This window comes from Plecotus auritus, assembly GCF_963455305.1.
Source record: "Plecotus auritus genome assembly, chromosome: 5".
NCBI classification, from domain to species: Eukaryota; Metazoa; Chordata; class Mammalia; order Chiroptera; family Vespertilionidae; genus Plecotus; species Plecotus auritus.
In genome coordinates this window covers 58,884,662-58,901,721 of record NC_137776.1, presented here as the reverse complement: position 1 = coordinate 58,901,721, position 17,060 = coordinate 58,884,662, and the positions used below count along the sequence as shown (strand labels likewise).

The 17,060-nt window shown below is 38.6% G+C and overlaps 1 protein-coding gene and 1 pseudogene across 3 annotated transcripts in view; both read right to left on the bottom strand.

The window, feature by feature from the left end:
• LOC308249630 (CD302 antigen) overlaps positions 1 to 17,060 on the bottom strand; it is a 163,888-nt gene that overhangs the window by 66,286 nt on the left and 80,542 nt on the right. The window contains exons 30-35 of one of the 2 annotated variants that reach the window (XM_080671214.1): positions 15,508 to 15,734; positions 14,104 to 14,272; positions 9,957 to 10,106; positions 6,312 to 6,434; positions 3,700 to 3,867; positions 848 to 2,574 (exon numbers count right to left, since the gene is read on the bottom strand). In XM_080671214.1, the coding sequence (XP_080527340.1) occupies positions 2,396 to 2,574; positions 3,700 to 3,867; positions 6,312 to 6,434; positions 9,957 to 10,106; positions 14,104 to 14,272; positions 15,508 to 15,734 (1,016 nt within the window). In that variant the 3' untranslated portion in view covers positions 848 to 2,395. Of the gene's footprint in view, positions 1 to 847; positions 2,575 to 3,699; positions 3,868 to 6,311; positions 6,435 to 9,956; positions 10,107 to 14,103; positions 14,273 to 15,507; positions 15,735 to 17,060 lie in introns of those variants that run through there. The other variant, XM_080671213.1, reaches the window with a different exon arrangement.
• LOC308249631 (large ribosomal subunit protein uL6-like) lies at positions 4,489 to 5,072 on the bottom strand (annotated as a pseudogene). Its single transcript has one exon. The product of its transcript is annotated as a large ribosomal subunit protein uL6-like (transcript).

Below are 17,060 nucleotides of genomic sequence, written 5' to 3'. Positions count from 1 at the left end.
AGTTCTGCTCGTGATTAATTTAGCTTGGAAAAAAGAGAAACACGTATAAAGTAAATTTGTTGAGCTGCAGATATTGAGAGAATATCTTAATTTAGAGTATACATGGAATTAGAGATAACTTTGTACAGCTCACGGGGTCTTGCAGAAAAAAATGTCTTTGAGATCTAGTTAAAATTTGTCTTCTTAAGCAAGATAAAACAGTTGAACTAATAACAATTAGATCTTCATTTCTCCAAGAAGGTTTTAGGATTATGAACGTAATATAGAGGAATCTGAACCTCTGACTATCCCTAGCATAAACTCAGCGGTGGCGTCAGGATTGGGGGCTACCAACACTGCAGCAGTCATTTGCAGGGCAGAATTACCAGAGAGTTAGGGTGTCTTGTCCTAGGATCAGGCAGGGGAACATGCTATGTGTGGGGGAAAGTGGGGAAAAGAGGCTGATCACTGGCATCACTTCTGAATTTGTCTCTGAGACCGGATGGTCAGGTATGTTTGGTTACATTTTTAGGTGCCTCATTGTGAGAGATCGATTTTGTCAGACCATGTGTGGGGCTGGATTTGTTAGGGAAGGCTGTCTTCAGTTCCCCTGAGACATCTGAACAGAGGAAATGGGAAGGGAACACCATATGGGCAGTTCTGGTCATGTTGAGAGGGCTTTCATTTGTCCAGTGGGAATTGGACAATTGACTTAGAAGTGGTTGATGAATGCCTTGGGATGTAAGGTAGTGAACAGGTTCAAAGAATGAGAAGTGGATCATAAATGGAATTTCTGCTGATCCGATAGTTAAAAGACATGCTGATTCAGACGAATCTGAAAAAGAGACTAAAATCAAACATTCAGAAATGTAGGAATGATTATATTTATTCTTCAAAAAATACACACAGAATCTAAGGAATGCCTTGCTTTACAATAGCTGCTCACTTTATTTCTTGTCCTACTGTATACCTAACACAATAAAGCCCAATTTAGAGATATTTTTTTAAACAAGGATCAACAACACTTTTACTTAAAAAATAATACAACTTTATTGCAGCATCACTACTATATACTAGTATAGCTGAATTTTTCATATCACGTCAGTTTAGTTCTTTGAAGAAAGTCTTAATAACTAAAACTGTACAAATCTTAGGGCAAGATAACCAGTCTAACAAATTTAATAAAAAATATTTCAGAACAACTACAATATAGTTTTAGACTATACTAAACCTGTCTTAGATAATTATTTACAACTTTATTATAGTATAAAAACTCTAAACTTTAAAATAAATCTGTGGATTTTATACAAAAATACTCTAAAGTACAAATATAAGTTAAACGTTGAATAAAACATTCACCAGGTCCAGTGGAAGTTATTAAGAATATATTCTAGGTGGTAAAATGTACAGTGGTAACCCAAAACAGTGTTTCCTTAATCATTCATAATTTTAAATATTTTAGTAGTAATCACAAAGTTTATAGTTTCATTGTATAATTTTCATTTTTACAATTACAAGATATACACTTTCCTTCACAGACTACTTCTCTTTAGCTCACTAAAAAGTAAAAAAGAAAGAAAAAAGATGTGTTAGTCAAAAGTTGACATGTCATGTACAGTATATAAATTGTAAAATTTTCAAAATCTCTTAGCTGATTCCCTTTAAAAAGGAAACAGGTATATGTTGACATAAGAAAAGACAACAAACCCATACTGCTACAGGGTTATCTAGTCAACCTAATAACAGTGTTCTCACATGTGAGAAAAATATTAAGTACCAAGTCTTCTTTAACAGCCACTGTTTTATGAATAATTATGAATAGAACAAAATTTTACATTTAAGTAATTTTGTATAAAATGTATTTGGACTAGTATAAGAAGCATTTTGCCAGGAGGTACCATTTTGCTGTGTAAAAAATAAGCATGCCTCTTATTTAATACTTTCCCTCAAATGCTACAAATGACATTTTAAAACAATGTTGACATTACTTAGAGTTCTGTTTTTACCCTGAGGTACTAATTTTGCATTTGGCCAGATGTTCATAAAAATTAAAAGGGAGATGTATGACCTAGTAATATACCAATTTAAATTTTGAAACATTATGTTAAAATGTCATTAAGACATATGTATTCTAGTTACCAATCACATTCTTACAGAGAAAATGCACATTAAAATTATTATCCTACAAACAATTTGGATTTTAGTTTCAGCTTCGGTTCCTTTCCATTCTGTTCAGTAGAGTTATATGCATGGCATTTTTGAATAATTAAACATGGATACCAGAATAGCAACTAAGCAATTGAAAAAGTGCTTAAGACTTGTGCTTGGGAGGAGAGTAAATACTGACACTGGGAACATTTTAAATGGCTCATTTTTCCTAACATGTTAGTGCAAATTAGCAAACTTTTAGAAGAATTTAGTCATGGAAAGAAGGAAGCATAATCTCATCTTCATTCACTCCTTGTTCATATCGGACTGAAGAGAAGCCTGCCCAGTGCATACGTTTCCTTTGGAAGAGGAACCAAATCAGACCGCTGATGAGAGCTAAGATGATTAGCACGGCGAATGCAATAAATATTCCTCTGTAATCAGGGCCTAGAGCAGGGAAAGGTTTGACATTGGAGGAGAGAATATAAAAACGATTATTATTAATTTTATGCATTTGGCAGTGTGTCACATAAGCAAACTTTGTACAGATTAGATACAATAAGTACTTGATTGTTTCAGAGCATGAACACAATTCAAAATCACCACCAAACACTTAAGTGCTTTTTTCCCCAAATTTAACTATTTTCCTTTTCATTCAAATCCTTTTAATTAGTATAGCAATTTTCTTACAAAGAAATTAAAGCTTCAATGTCTCCTGCTTTTAGACATCTTCCCTGATAACCCAACTAGAGTAGCTATCTCTCTAGTCTCAATCACATAGTTTATAACAATTTGATACTTTCCTCTCTTCTAAATATGGACTTGCTTGGTTACTTATTATCTGTCTTCCTCCACTAGATTATGAAGAAAAGGTATCTCATTTGTCTTGTTCCCAGGTGCACCTCAGCACATAGAACAGGGCATGACATAGAGACTCAAAATATCTGCTGAATCAGTGAGTGATTATACAGATACTGATGGACACCTTTATGCTAGATCTTTAAAAATGTTGCTGTGAAAAAATTTAGAGCTCTTTGGCTACAAATCAAGATTTTTATGGTTATTTTATATATCAACTCATGCTGAAACGTAAGTTCAAATTGTGATTTCTTACAGATATCCAAAGTAATTCTAATTAATCAAATCAAGTTTTGGAATGCTGTTAAGGTAATCATGAGTTCTAAGGGACTGAGGAAAAAGGAAGCAAACTGCAGAATTTAATCTTTGAGCTTTTAAATATTTAAACTATAGAATAAAATACATCTTAAGAACATTTTCAAAGAAGTGACCTATCTAATATGCTGGCAGCTTCTATTTTTCTTAGGAAAGAATTGTATATAAAATTTAGATTTTAGTTATTTCCTCTGGAAGTCCTAGGCATCTGGTGTATTTATCATCTTTGGTAATCTAGTTTTCTGAGGGAAAGAATCTCTATGACTTAAGATTTTTTAATACACTGTAAGGACCAAATGCTTTAGGAACTAGTACAACACTTTGCATATTATTAAATTGTACATTTATTTTCTAACCCATTCTGCAAAAATGTTTCTGAAGGACAGGTTACATACTTACCCAGAGGGACTTTGCAGACAACTCGTCCGTAGCCATGTGAACATTCAACTTTTATCCAAGTTTCACTTGAAGCTAACAAAACGCTACATTTTCCACCGTTGCTCTGACGTTTATTTGCCCATTTGACAAATTTCACTTTTGATTCATCTAACCAATTCCAAGATTTATCTAAAGAAGGAAATTAAATACGACTATGTTTATTGCCACTAAATTACTAAAGTAAAAAGGCTTGTAGCTCATACAATGTTGTGCCACTACTTAAAATGAAATTTATTAAAAGTGAAAAAATTTAAAACTCAGTCCATCAGTTGCACTTGTCACATTTTAAGTGCCCAATAGCTATATGTGGCTAGTGACTACTATATTGGACAGGCAGATGTAGAAAGTTCTATTAGACAACACGGATATAGTATGTAGTGTTTTGATTAAAGGGCAGGATTCTTGCACATTTATTGTGAGAGAGTAGATTTCTACAGACCTTTCTCTCCCTCCCTCTCTTACCCCTAGTTAAAAAATGCATTATTAAAAGTATGTTGGTGGGGAAGGAAGGGTCCACCTTAACTCCATCTTTTATTTTGCAGCTGAGGTAGCACCGCCTTGTGGTGATAGTGTAAACACAATTTACAATTCATAAATAGTCAACTTTGAATCCATTCTTTATTTTTGTTTTAATTTTTATTATCTCCCCCCCAATCAATATGTAGTTTTTATTGCATCTTTAAAATATCACAAATAATTCTGAGGAATAATTTGGCATCTTGCTGTTTCTGTAGCTGGACAACTTAGATCTTATTCATCAGCCTGCTGAATGGTTTTGTTTTCAGAAACATAGATACCATCAAAAATTTTTCCGATCGCTGTGTTTTTAATTATTGTGGCTTGCTGAATCAAAGCAGCTAATGTGAATACAAATTCAATGTCATTTCCTTCAAGAATCAAATCTTTCTGGGCTTGAGATACTGAACAAGCAATACCTGATCTCATCTGAACCCTGTGGATTATTTTTTGCCCAAGAAATTTCTGACTTCAACAAGAGAACCACTGTCCTGAATAACGGTGTTGATGGGGAAGTGAGGGTAAACAGACCTCATCTTGTAATGGAAACCCAGTGTAACTAACACCCTTGACCATGTTCTGTACATGATTTCAGATGGTGCTAACGGTGGCCAGTTCCTGTCTATTTTCCCACCATTTGTCAACCCAGAGCCTCTTCTTCTTCTTCTTCTTCCCAGGGAGACTGAGTTCTACATTGATGTGACAGAAGTCCCTCCGCAGGGTGCCTCTGAGGCCCTTCACAATAACCGTGTGTCCTTCAGAGTGATGTTGACATTATCTGAGCTGTTGACAGTCTGACTGCTCAGAATGGACTTCATAGTCACAGTAGATGGGGCAAAGAGCTTGAGTTTTTAATTTTTTAATTAATTATTTATTTTTAAATTGAATTTATTGGGATGACATTGGTTTACAAAATTATATAGGTTTCAAGTGCACAGTGCCACAAAACATCAACTGTACACTGCCCCAAACAAAGTCTCTTTTTGACAAGTGCTTAACATTTTGAAATTCACATTTCAAATATTTAGAATTAAACTTTGTATAAAATATGAAACAGACTTCCTATTAGTCTATTGAATTTGTACCCTGAATTCACTCATTATCAATTTCAAGTTCACTCAAACCCTGCATCCGTTATTCTTTGTTGAAATACTAGAAGCCCGGTGCACAACATTTGTGCACTCGTGAGGGGGTGGGGTCCCTCAGCCTGGCCTGCGCTCTCTCGCAGTCCGGGACCCCTCGGGGGATGTCCAGCTGCTGGCTTAGGCCCGCTCCTCAGCAGTCAGACATCCCCTGAGGGGTCCTTAGCACTGCTGCGGAGGCAGGAGAGGCTCCCACCACAGCTGCTGTGCTCGCCAGTCGTGAGCCCTGCTTCTGGCTGAGCGGTGCTCCCCCTGTGGGAGTGCACTGACCACCAGGGGGCAGCTCCTCCATTGAGCGTCTGCCCCCTGGTGGTCAGTGCGTGTCATAGCGACCAGTCGTTCCGCCATTCGGTCAATTTGCATATTAGGGTTTTATTATATAGGATTCTTCCACAGATCTTTTTGAATCCATTCTTTGCAATTTTACTAAGTTATTTTGAAAAATAAAACAAATTGCTATGAAGATGAAATTTTTCTCTATGATAAAAATGTTCCAAGAGGTAGGGAAAGAACAAGAAAAGAACTTTCTGAATAACAGTTATAAACTGGGAAAACTTGGGGTGATAGACATGAGAACTCTAAGGGAAGTAAGACTCCTTGTAGGGGCATGGGGAACACAGATATTGCTGTAGAAGAAAAATAGATCCTGTTGGTCTAAGTATCTTAAACTTCTAACAATGCCAGTTGGTTTCAACTGATTTTCTATTGCATCAGTGTTTTCCATCATTACTAATAAGTCATTCACTTATTCATTAGGAATTAATAAGCCTTGAAAACAGCCAGCAGACCTAGCTTACTCATCAATAAGAAGCATTTGAATTAAATACCATTTGACATTCTTCAGCAAGGCTGACTTGGTATTTAGGACAAGTTAGAGCTCTCTTTGCATACTGCACACACAAAGATGTCACTTACCGGCAGGATGCTGAGATAATCCAAGCCAAACTCTCATGGTAATGTTATTATTTTCCCTCATCAGTCTGCTCACGAATTTATTCTCATCTTCATCCTCTATGGTAACAAGAGTTGCAGAATGATCTGTTGAAGGAAAACAAACCCCTAACTAATTAGCTTTATGCAAACTAAGTTGGTGGTTTATTCTGAGCCTTTGAGGTAAGAAAAACTATCATTATCAAGGTCACTGAGAAATTCAAACTTTACAGACAATGTTTTTAAAATCTGATATTGGCATTAATAACTTCCTAAAAAGTTAGAAATATTTCTAGATTGAAACTTTGTATAAAGAAATTTCATGTGTGTGTTTTACCTACTATGTTTACCTGGTGACCTTTTAAAATCTTGGAACTGCCTAACCAGTGAGACTTTTGTGTATGAACAGTTCATCATAGGAAGTGGGGTACATGATGGTAGAAAGGTATGTTCCCCTATAGATGTTCAGCACTCTCTCTTCAACAACAATTTTTGCATAAGTTTGCTTTTGTTAAAATGAAAATTAAAGCCGAAACCGGTTTGGCTCAGTGGATAGAGCGTCAGCCTGCGGACTGAAGGGTCCCGGGTTCAATTCCGGTCAAGGGCATGTACCTTGGTAGCGGGCACATCCCCAGTGGGAGGTGTGCAGGAGGCAGCTGATCGATGTTTCTCTCTCATCGATGTTTCTAGCTCTCTATCCCTCTCCCTTCCTCTCTGTAAAATATCAATAAAATATATTTTTTTAAAAGAATGAAAATTAAAGCAAATATGTTTTCTGGTGTTAGGGAGCATTAGCCTTCCACTTAACATTATTTTATACATATGTGCATTTGGTCATGCCTATTGTGAGTTCCTAAATATAGTACGGAATTGAAAGAGTGAATATGCTTGAAGTTTGATAGTTTGCCCCAAACTCATAGAGAACATAGCATCAGGCAAGAGAAAAGCCTTATTCCATTATACATCCCACAGTATGCAGGTACTTTATGTTACCGTGCTTATTATTACATAATCCTATGGAGGAAGGCATTATCACCATTTTATAGATGAGGAAGCTGAAGCTCAAGGGGAGCAAGTAAATTGGTAAGGTCTACACAGCTAGCCAATTATAGAATTAGAAAGTCAATCTCAATCTTTCTAATGATGAGTTTTAAATGCTCACAACTTGCAGGGCACTGTCCTACATTTACAAACATTACCTCATTCATTCATTAATACAACAACTCAATCTTTACCCAAACTTTGAAGTAAGTACTACATTTGGCTCTTCAACAATGGGTTTGAACTGTGAGGGTCCACTTATACAAGGAATTTTTTTCAATAAATATACAGTCGGCCCTCCGTAACTCTGGGTTTTGCATCCTCAGATTCAACCAACCTTGGGTAAAAAACAGTATTTTCCATCTGCAGTTGGGAATCCGCTGATGCGGAGGGCCAACTGTATGCACTGATCTATGCCATTTTATATGAGGGTCCGGAGCATCTCAAGATTTTGGTATCTGTGGGGGTGGGAGGTGGTTCTAAAACCAATCCCCAGTGGATACTGGGGAATGACTATATATTTTGGAGAATCAAAAGTTATACACATATTTTCTACTGCATGGGGGTCAGTGCCCCTCACCCATTTGTTGTTTAAGGATCAACTGTATTTTTATTCTCACTCTTTTCAGGTGAGAAAAGAGAAACAATTATGTAAGTTCCACAATACCACTTAGCTAGTAAGTGTGGGAGCTTGGATTTGAGCCCAAACCTGTCTGCCTCCAAAGCTTAAGTGTTTAACATGCACACGCACACTATAATAACAGTAAACCTTCCTATTTTCTCCTTCAGGAGCCAGAGGCTTCTGACCTCCAGAGCATATATGCATATACTAGTATATAGCTCATAATAGTTCCCATCACATATCTATCTATCTATCTATCTATCTATCTATCTATCTATCTATCTATCTATCATCTATCTATCTACGTGTTATATATGCATGTGTGTGTATATGTCTGTATTATGTATGTTAACTAAGAACAGTTCCCACACAAAAGTTCCTATCATATAGTTAAGCAGTATCATGGAGATTTAAAAATCTTCCACGTGTCTCTACAACAATTAGCAAAAAAAAAAAAAAAAAAGAGAGAGAGATAGATACCCTCTGCCTGCCTACACTGATACCCAAGAATAGAGGTCTTCTAGAAGTCATTTCACAGTTTGACTACTGGCTAAATTTATCATGAGAGAGCGTTAACCATTGCTGCTTATCCTAAAGTAGTTCTATCTGAAGACGAAAGTCCTGTCCCTGTGGTGTTCAGATGATGTGAGCCACTGCTACTGCAGAAGGGATGAACAACACATGCTTTCTGCTACCCTGGTCAGGCTAAGCTTATTTATTAATAACTAAGTGATGAAAAAATCTACAATTTTGCATTTGCTACTTAACCAACTTTATAAAAAACTAGAGGCCAAGTTCTAAAACTAGAGGGAGTGTCCCTCAGCCCAGCCTGCACCCTCTCCAATCTGGGACCCCTCGAGGGATGTCCGACTGCCCGTTTAGGCCCGATCCCTGGGATCGGGCCTAAACGGGCAGTCGGACATCCCTCTCACAATCCAGGACTGCTGGCTCCCAACTGCTCGCCTGCCTGCCTTCCTGACTGCCCCTAACTGCTTCTGCCTGCCAGCCTGATCACCCCCTAACCACTCCCCTGCCAGCCTGATTGATGCCTAACTGCTCCCCTGCCAGCCTGTTTGCCCCTAACTGCCCTCCTCTGCAGGCCTGGTCACCCCTAACTGCCCTCGCCTGCAGGCCTGGTCACCCCTAACTGCCCTCGCCTGCAGGCCTGGTCACCCCTAACTGCCCTCCCCTGCAGGTCTGGTCCCCCCCAACTGCTCTCCCCTATAGGCCTGGGTCCCCCGCAACTGCCCTCCTCTGCAGGCCTGGTCACCCCCAACTGCTCTCCCCTGCAGGCCTGGGTCCCTCCAAACTGCCTTTCCCTGCAGGCCTGGTTGCCCCCAACTTCCCTCCTCTGCTGGCTTGGTCACCCCTAACTGCCCTCCCCTGCAGGCTTGATCACCCCCAACTGCCCTCCCTTGCAGGCCTGGTCCCTCCCAACTGCCCTCCCTTGCAGGCTTGGTCCCTCCCAACTGCCCTCCCTTGCTGGCCATCTTGTGGTGGCCATCTTGTGTCCACATGGAGGCAGGATCTTTGACCACATGGGGGCAGCCATCTTGTGTGTTGGAGTGATGGTCAATCTGCATATTACTCTTTTATTAGATAGGATTTACCTCTTAACCCCTTCATCTAAGTAAATCTAACTATATTTAAAACTGTTTCCTTGTCAGTATTTTCACATAACAATTTACTTATTTTTCATTCTACTTCCTCCCACTTACTTTTATTTTCCATGTACTTACTCTTAGATCGATCATTTTTTAATGGCTATTTCAATATTCCATTGAGGTCATACATCATAAAATACTTAACCACTTCCCCACCACCGGGCAATTAGGTGATAATGCTATTATCAATTGTGTCTGCTTTAAAAATATTTTCAAAAATATAATCATTGTTTCCAATTATTTCTTTAAAAATTCCAATGATTATATTATTGAATCAAATAAAATAAATGAATTTTAACTCACCAAGTTCTGAACAAAACTGTTTGGCTTCTGAGAAACTGTACAACGCCTGGTCAGATGCATAACAGTGGTCCCTGTACTGGATCCACTGGGATCCATTCCCTTTTACTGCTGGGCATCGCGATGAATATGTAAGAGAGGATACCTCTGGAGCTATAAAAATGTGAGACAATTGTAAAAATGCACAGGAAAAAAAACCTGACTTTTGAGTATATATTCTAATTAGATTTTTGGAATACCATTTTTAGAACTTGGACGATAAAGGAAAGTACTTGCCCTTGAAGATGGATTTAGACTAAGTTAAAAATAACTGGAAAGACACAATAGGAAAAAGAAGCAAAGATTGGCTAGGCAGGCCTGTAAACTACTTTGAAATAATAATCACAATTATTTGGATTCCTTTTTATTTTGGTAACAGAAACCTTGTTTTACCTTGCCATATACTGTACAGAACTACTTTTAAAAATCACAACCACAAATGAAAATTTGGTAATGTGTTTACAAAATGCAACATGTCAGCAAATAAAAATCAGTCTCAAACAAAAAAAGAGTAGGTGTGGCCTCTCAGCTTTTAACCCGTCCCCCTCCCCCCCCCGCCCCCGGTTTCCATTTAAAATGTTTAACTTTTAATTGTGCTGTATAATACAGGAAGCCTGTGTAGCAAAGCCTGTGCATCTGATTATTAATTTCCACAGAAGAGAGCATGAGAACTGGAGGTAAATTGTCAACATGCTATTTGTGAGGTACAGATCATCAGGATCAAAGCTTTGACCTGGTATGGTCAGTCATCTCAACTCCAACTATTCTTTTGTGTGCATTCTGCATGGTCTGTATGTCCTTCAGTAACTGAAGGCTCTTCCTGCCTTTTTCCTCCATGTCTCAATTTGGTAGGTTCTTCTAATTTGTGGTCTCTGTGGTTCCAGAAGAATGGCTGCTGCTGTTTCCATCTTCATCAAGAGATGTTCTGACTGTTCTTAATTCCTTCTTCTGTTTCTCTATCTTCTGTTTCTCTAGCTGGGCTTGATCTTTTTATTTAATTTAATAAATCTTTATTGTTCAGATTATTACAATTGTTCCTCTTTTTTCCCCCATAGCTCCCCTCCACCCAGTTCCCACCCCACCCTCTGCCCTTACCCTCCCCCCGCACTGTCCTCATCCATAGGTGTACGATTTTTGTCCAGTCTCTTCCTGCACCCCCCACACCCCTTTCCCCCCGAGAATTGTCAGTCCACTCCCTTTCTATGCCCCTGATTCTATTACATTCACCAGTTTATTCTGTTCATCAGATTTTTTTATTCACTTGATTTTTAGATTCACTTGTTGATAGATATGTATTTGTTGTTCATAATTGTTATCTTTACCTTTTTCTTCTTCTTCCTCTTCTTAAAGAATACCTTTCAGCATTTCATATAATACTGGTTTGGTGGTGATGAACTCCTTTAGCTTTTTCTTATCTGTGAAGCTCTTTATCTGACCTTCCATTCTGAATGATAACTTTGCTGGGTAGAGTAATCTTGGTTGTAGGTTCTTGCTATTCATCACTTTGAATATTTCTTGCCACTCCCATCTGGCCTGCATAGTTTCTGTTGAGAAATCCGCTGACAGTCATATGGGTGCTCCCTTGTAGGCAATTAACTGTTTTTCTCTTGCTGCTTTTAATATTCTCTCTTTGTCTTTTGCTCTTGGCATTTTATTTATGATGTGTCTTGGTGTGGTCCTCTTTGGATTCCTTTTGTTTGGGGTTCTGTGTGCTTCCTGGACTTGTAAGTCTATTTCTTTCACCATGTGGGGGAAGTTTTCTGTCATTATTTCTTCAAATAGGTTTTCAGTATCTTGCTCTCTCTTTTCTTCTGGCACACCCATAATTCAGATGTTGGTACACTTGAAGTTGTCCCAGAAGCTCCTTACACTATCTTCAAATTTTTGGATTCTTTTTTCTTTTTGTTTTTCTGATTGAGTGTTTTTTGCTTCTTTGTATTTCAATTCTTGGACTTGATTCTTGCAATCCTCTAGTTTGCTGTTAGATCTCTGTATAATATTTTTTATTTCAGTCAGTGTATGTTTAATTTCTAGTTGGTCCTTTTTCATATCCTCGAGGGTCTTGCTAAATTTATCGGCCTTTTCTAAAAAATTCTTGAAAAACCTTATAACTGTGGTTTTGAACTCTATATCCAGTCATTTGCTTTCCTTCATTTCTTTCATTTGTGATCTGTTTCTTTGTCTCTGTATTTTGGCTGCTTCCCTGAGTTGATAGAGTGGCTTTGTGTGCTAGGTGTCCTACAGGGCCCAGTGGCTCAGCCTCCCCAGTTACCTGAGGTGGACACTCTTGGTGCACCCCTTTGTGGGCTGTGTGCACAGTTTTGTTGTAGTTAAGTCTTGAATGTTGTTGGTATCACTGGGAGGAACTGACCTCCAAGCCAAGTGGCTGTGAGGGTCAGCTGTGTCTACGCTGGGAGAACTTCTGTGCTGGAGACACTCTTATGAGATAAGACTTGCAAAAGCCTCTGTGCTCAGCTTGGATGGGGCAGAGTCTCAGGGCGGAGCGGACAGCATAGGTTTCCCGTCAGCCCTGCCCTAATAGGTCCCTGTGTCTCAGTGTCCCGTGGTAATCGCTGCAAGCACCTTTGAGAGAAAGCCACCCTCGAGTTCTGCCCGCTGCCAGACAGTCCAGTTTCTCCCCTAATGAGTCTGGGTCCCCAGAGTCTCGCCTGGAACTGGAGTTCAGTGCAGTCGGGAGCTTTTGTCTCCCTCCTGTTTGAGAAAGTTAGCCGCGCACTCAGTTGCCAGTCCTCTCCACGCTCGCGTCTCAGTACCTCTGCCTCCTGCAGCTCCTCTGAGTCTCAGTGTGCTTTTCTCTTTCCTTCTAGTTGTAGAATTTCCACTCAGCCAGCCTTCCTGTGGTTCTGGATGATGTCTGTTTTGTCTTTTAGTTGTAGTTTTGAAATTGTTGTGCGAGGCAGCAGTTTAGGTGTTTACGTATGCCGCCATCTTGGTTTCTCTCTGGGCTTGATCTTTTTTGGACTTTAGTTATTTGGTTGGCTTTTGCCTCCATTCTTTCCATGAACACTCTTGGTTTGAGCTCTAAGTCTCCCTTCAGTTCAACAGTTGATAACTCTTGGGTAAGTTTCCTAGTGACTGGTTATCAAAGCTCATTGCCAACTCCATCTGTAAAGTCTGTAGGACTTGTGACAGGTCTACATTAACGCTACTGATGGAGAGAGACATTACTAGCAAGTGCTTCCTTTTACCACCTTGTGAAAATAGTTGCTTTTCAAAAATAAGCTGCCGACGACTCCATTGTTGCGCAAGACAATGAGCTGTGTTGCTTCATTAGATGCAAAACATATTGAACATTGGCTCCCAATGCATGGCTAAGATTGGTGGACCTTCCTGAATTGTTTGGCTTTAAGAATACTAGGAACCCTTGGAGATACCTTATCTTCAAAGTCCACTCATTTCTATCCAGTCTGCATCTGGGCTGTCTTAGGCTGCAAACGGTTTCTTTCTTTACTGCTATTCATGGAGTTTTACTTCCAAGTCTTGCATTTATTTTTTCTGCAAGGGCCAGCAATGAGGCCCAGAAGCTTCAGAGGCCAACCCCGCAGCAGGCCCTGGCCGCCCAGCATGCCTCTGCAGCTCCTGGTGGTCTGGGTTCTTGCGCTCTTCCCCAAGGCTCACGCTCTACCTATCAGAAATGATCTCAAGTACAGCCCCTGATGGAAGGGGCTCCTTCCTCAATTTTAAGGATCATATAAGTTTGGAAAATGCTTAGTTACACAACATGCAACAGACTTCTTGATCACAGAGACTCTCACAGCCATCAATCAATATGGTAGACCACCTAAAGCATTTCCCAAGATACATGCTGTGGGACATTTCTTTTAAAGAAGAATCCCAGTCTTTGAAAACACTCACAAATTCTAGAGTTAAAACTTCCCTAGTGATGGAACTACTGAATATCTATGAGAACAAATTCCCTGACCGGGTATATTGTATTTATTTCTCTTTGCAAAGTATCAAAATTATTTTTGGAGGACTTGTGAATAAACATCATTTAAAATCTCTAAAAATTCCTTTGAGTACTTAATCAAATGTATAAAACAAGCGTTATATTTTAGTAAATACACAGTTATTTGAAATCAAGTCTTACATTTTGTAGATTTATAGCAAATAGCACCATCTCTAGGAGAGTTGCATTGTCCATGTTTCCAAATTCCTTTTGGATCCAAGAGAACACAATTCCCAGGAGACTGTTTATCTTTCCATGGGATGTAGTCAAACGCACTGCCATCAGACCACTCAAAATTTGATTCTGTGCCCTGTTTTAAGAATGATAGAGACAACCTGAATCTATATGGATGAGTTCAAAAAGAACATAAACAAGAACATATATACTTTAAGAAATGTTGAAGTGGAGCATTAATTATTTGCTTGCAAGTGTTGTAGGTCTGGACCTATTTGTAAAATCAGGGATTTACTTTTGATGCACTGATTTGAGACATTTGCTCTGGCACAATTTAAGTAGGATTTTAAATTTAGAGTCAGTTTTTATAGTCTATCTCTAGATTTATTCTGTTTAAGGACGAGTTTATATAACACTTGAAATAAAACGACGTGTAAATGATTTCCACTTACCACAATTACAGATTTACAATTCCAGCATTGATATTATCTTAAATGTTGTTTTTTATGTTTTAGTTTTGTGGTTTGTGTCTCTGGCTACATCATTTTTCATATTACAGAAGCCAGTAATCAGCAGGGGACTAGAAAAGAAAACTACTTCAAGATTACTTTTGATTTTTCCTTGATTCTATAATCCTAATTCACCATCCTTTATTTTATTTTCCCCACTGTCCTAAAGATTATTTACACTAGGCCTTCAATTCTAATTTCAATAGATGGCTATTTTTTTTGTATACTAGACATTATTGTAGCTACATGAATATAATAATTAATAGAACTCAAATAGTGGCACAAAAGACGTGTTTACTAGTAGAAGATTACTCTCAAATAGTGCTAATTTCTAGGGGGAAAGTGGCAAAAGTATATATGTTTACTAGTCCTAATGTTAAGAATTTTACTTGGCAATCGTCATTATAACCCTAGATTAAGGAAAATAATTATCACTCCAAAATCTTACAGATGAGGAAATAAGCTTGCAAATGTCAAATATCTTGCCCACGATCACCCAATATGCAAATGGAAGATCTGCCATCAGTGTGGAACTCGGGCTTTTCTGATTCTGTGCTCTTTCCTTTTCACCAGCTTTTCAATTGGTCTCCCCCAAACAGCTCAGAGAGGTGTTGTTGTGTTACTCATCTGCTGGGCCCGGGCAGTGTTGAGGGACACGGCAGTCCCGGCCACATGCTGCAGTGCACCCTACAGATATAATTTTCAATTTGTTCTATATTGTGGAAAGTCGAGAAAGCACCATGCTATGCTAATTGAGTCCCAGGACTTAATCTGATGCTATACTTTGCAATGATATTTTATGTTCACATTGCCAAACCTCTAACAAATGTGGGAAATTTCTGGACAACACAGCAATACTCACATCATGACTTGAGAGCCCAACCCACAGTGGAAATCCATCCCGCTTTGCGATATCTTCCAGGAAGAGCTGGCCCTTTGGGTCATGAACACTTGCCAAATGACCTCCACTCTGAGAGCACATGTTTACTGCTTCATACCATGTCACTGTTTTTTGAATGACACTGTAAATGCCATCTTCATATGGAATAAACTGTGGCAGAGTAGTATTATATGCTTCCTTGTAGTCAACTAAAATATTTAAATGAAAAGTGTTTATGATTAAATTTAACTGTTGACCAATGTCACCCAATCAATTTAATAAATATTAAAAGTAAAATACATATGTGGGGTAAGACAGGTCATACAATCACTTCAAAAGTTAAATAAAACTGGGTTGCTTATTAGGAAGGAAGGTCAAATGCATACTTCATTTTTCTTCTTCCCCCGGCACATTTAAATATGACAGTCTCTTAAATATGACAGTAGTCTGGCTGGTTAAGAAAACAGCATAAATATCGTCTTTCATTGAAGGAGCTCACATATTACTTATGGACAGAAAACAACAACACCTACAATCAGGGCAAAACAATTACCTACTAGAATGTGTGTCACTACCAGAGAAGGAGATGTTCCTCTGAATTAAGAGAGTCATAAAGACTGCTGGAAAAATTAGGTCTCCAGACATTAGGTTAGGTGAAATTAGGACTAAAAAGAAATGAGGTAACCAGAAAGTAAGCTGAAAACACAAATAACAATAATAACACAACCACATTGATGAGGGTATTTCAAAGGGACACAGAAACCAAGTGAAAGAGTGTCCAATGTGCAGAGCTGGGACAATCTGGTCAAAAGATTAAATAGTATAGTAAATCAGATTATATTCCCAGTATGACCTATGTAACCATGAGCCCATACTGATCAATAAATGACTGTGCCCTAACCGGTTTGGCTCAGTGGCTAGAGCATCGGTCTGCAGACTGAAGGGTCCCAAGTTCGATTCCAGTCAAGGGCATGTCCCTTGGTTGCGGGCACATCCCCAAAAGGGGGTGTGCAGGAGGCAGCCGATCGATGTTTTTCTCTTATTGATGTTTCTAACTCTCTATCCCTCTCCCTTCCTCTCTGTAAAAAATCAATAAAATATATTAAAAAAAAGAAACTTTAAAAAAATAAATAAATGACTGAATGATTTTTTTCAATTACAGTTTACATTCAGTATTATTTTGTATTAGTTTCAGGTGTACAGCACAGTGATTAGACAATCGTATACTTTACAAAGTGTTCCCTCTGGTATTTCCAGTATCCACCTGGAACCATATAGTTATTAGAATATTATTGACTATATTCCCTACACTGTACTTTACATCCCCATGACTATTTTGTAACTACCCATCTGTACTTCTCAATCCCTTCATCTTTTTCACTCAGTCCTCCACCTCCCTCCCGTCTGGCAACTATCAGTCTGTTCTCTGAGTCTACGGGTCTGTTTCTGTTTTCCTTGTTCATTTATATTATTCTTTGGATTCCACATATAAGTGAAATCATATAGTATTTTTCTTTCTTTGACTGACTTATTAA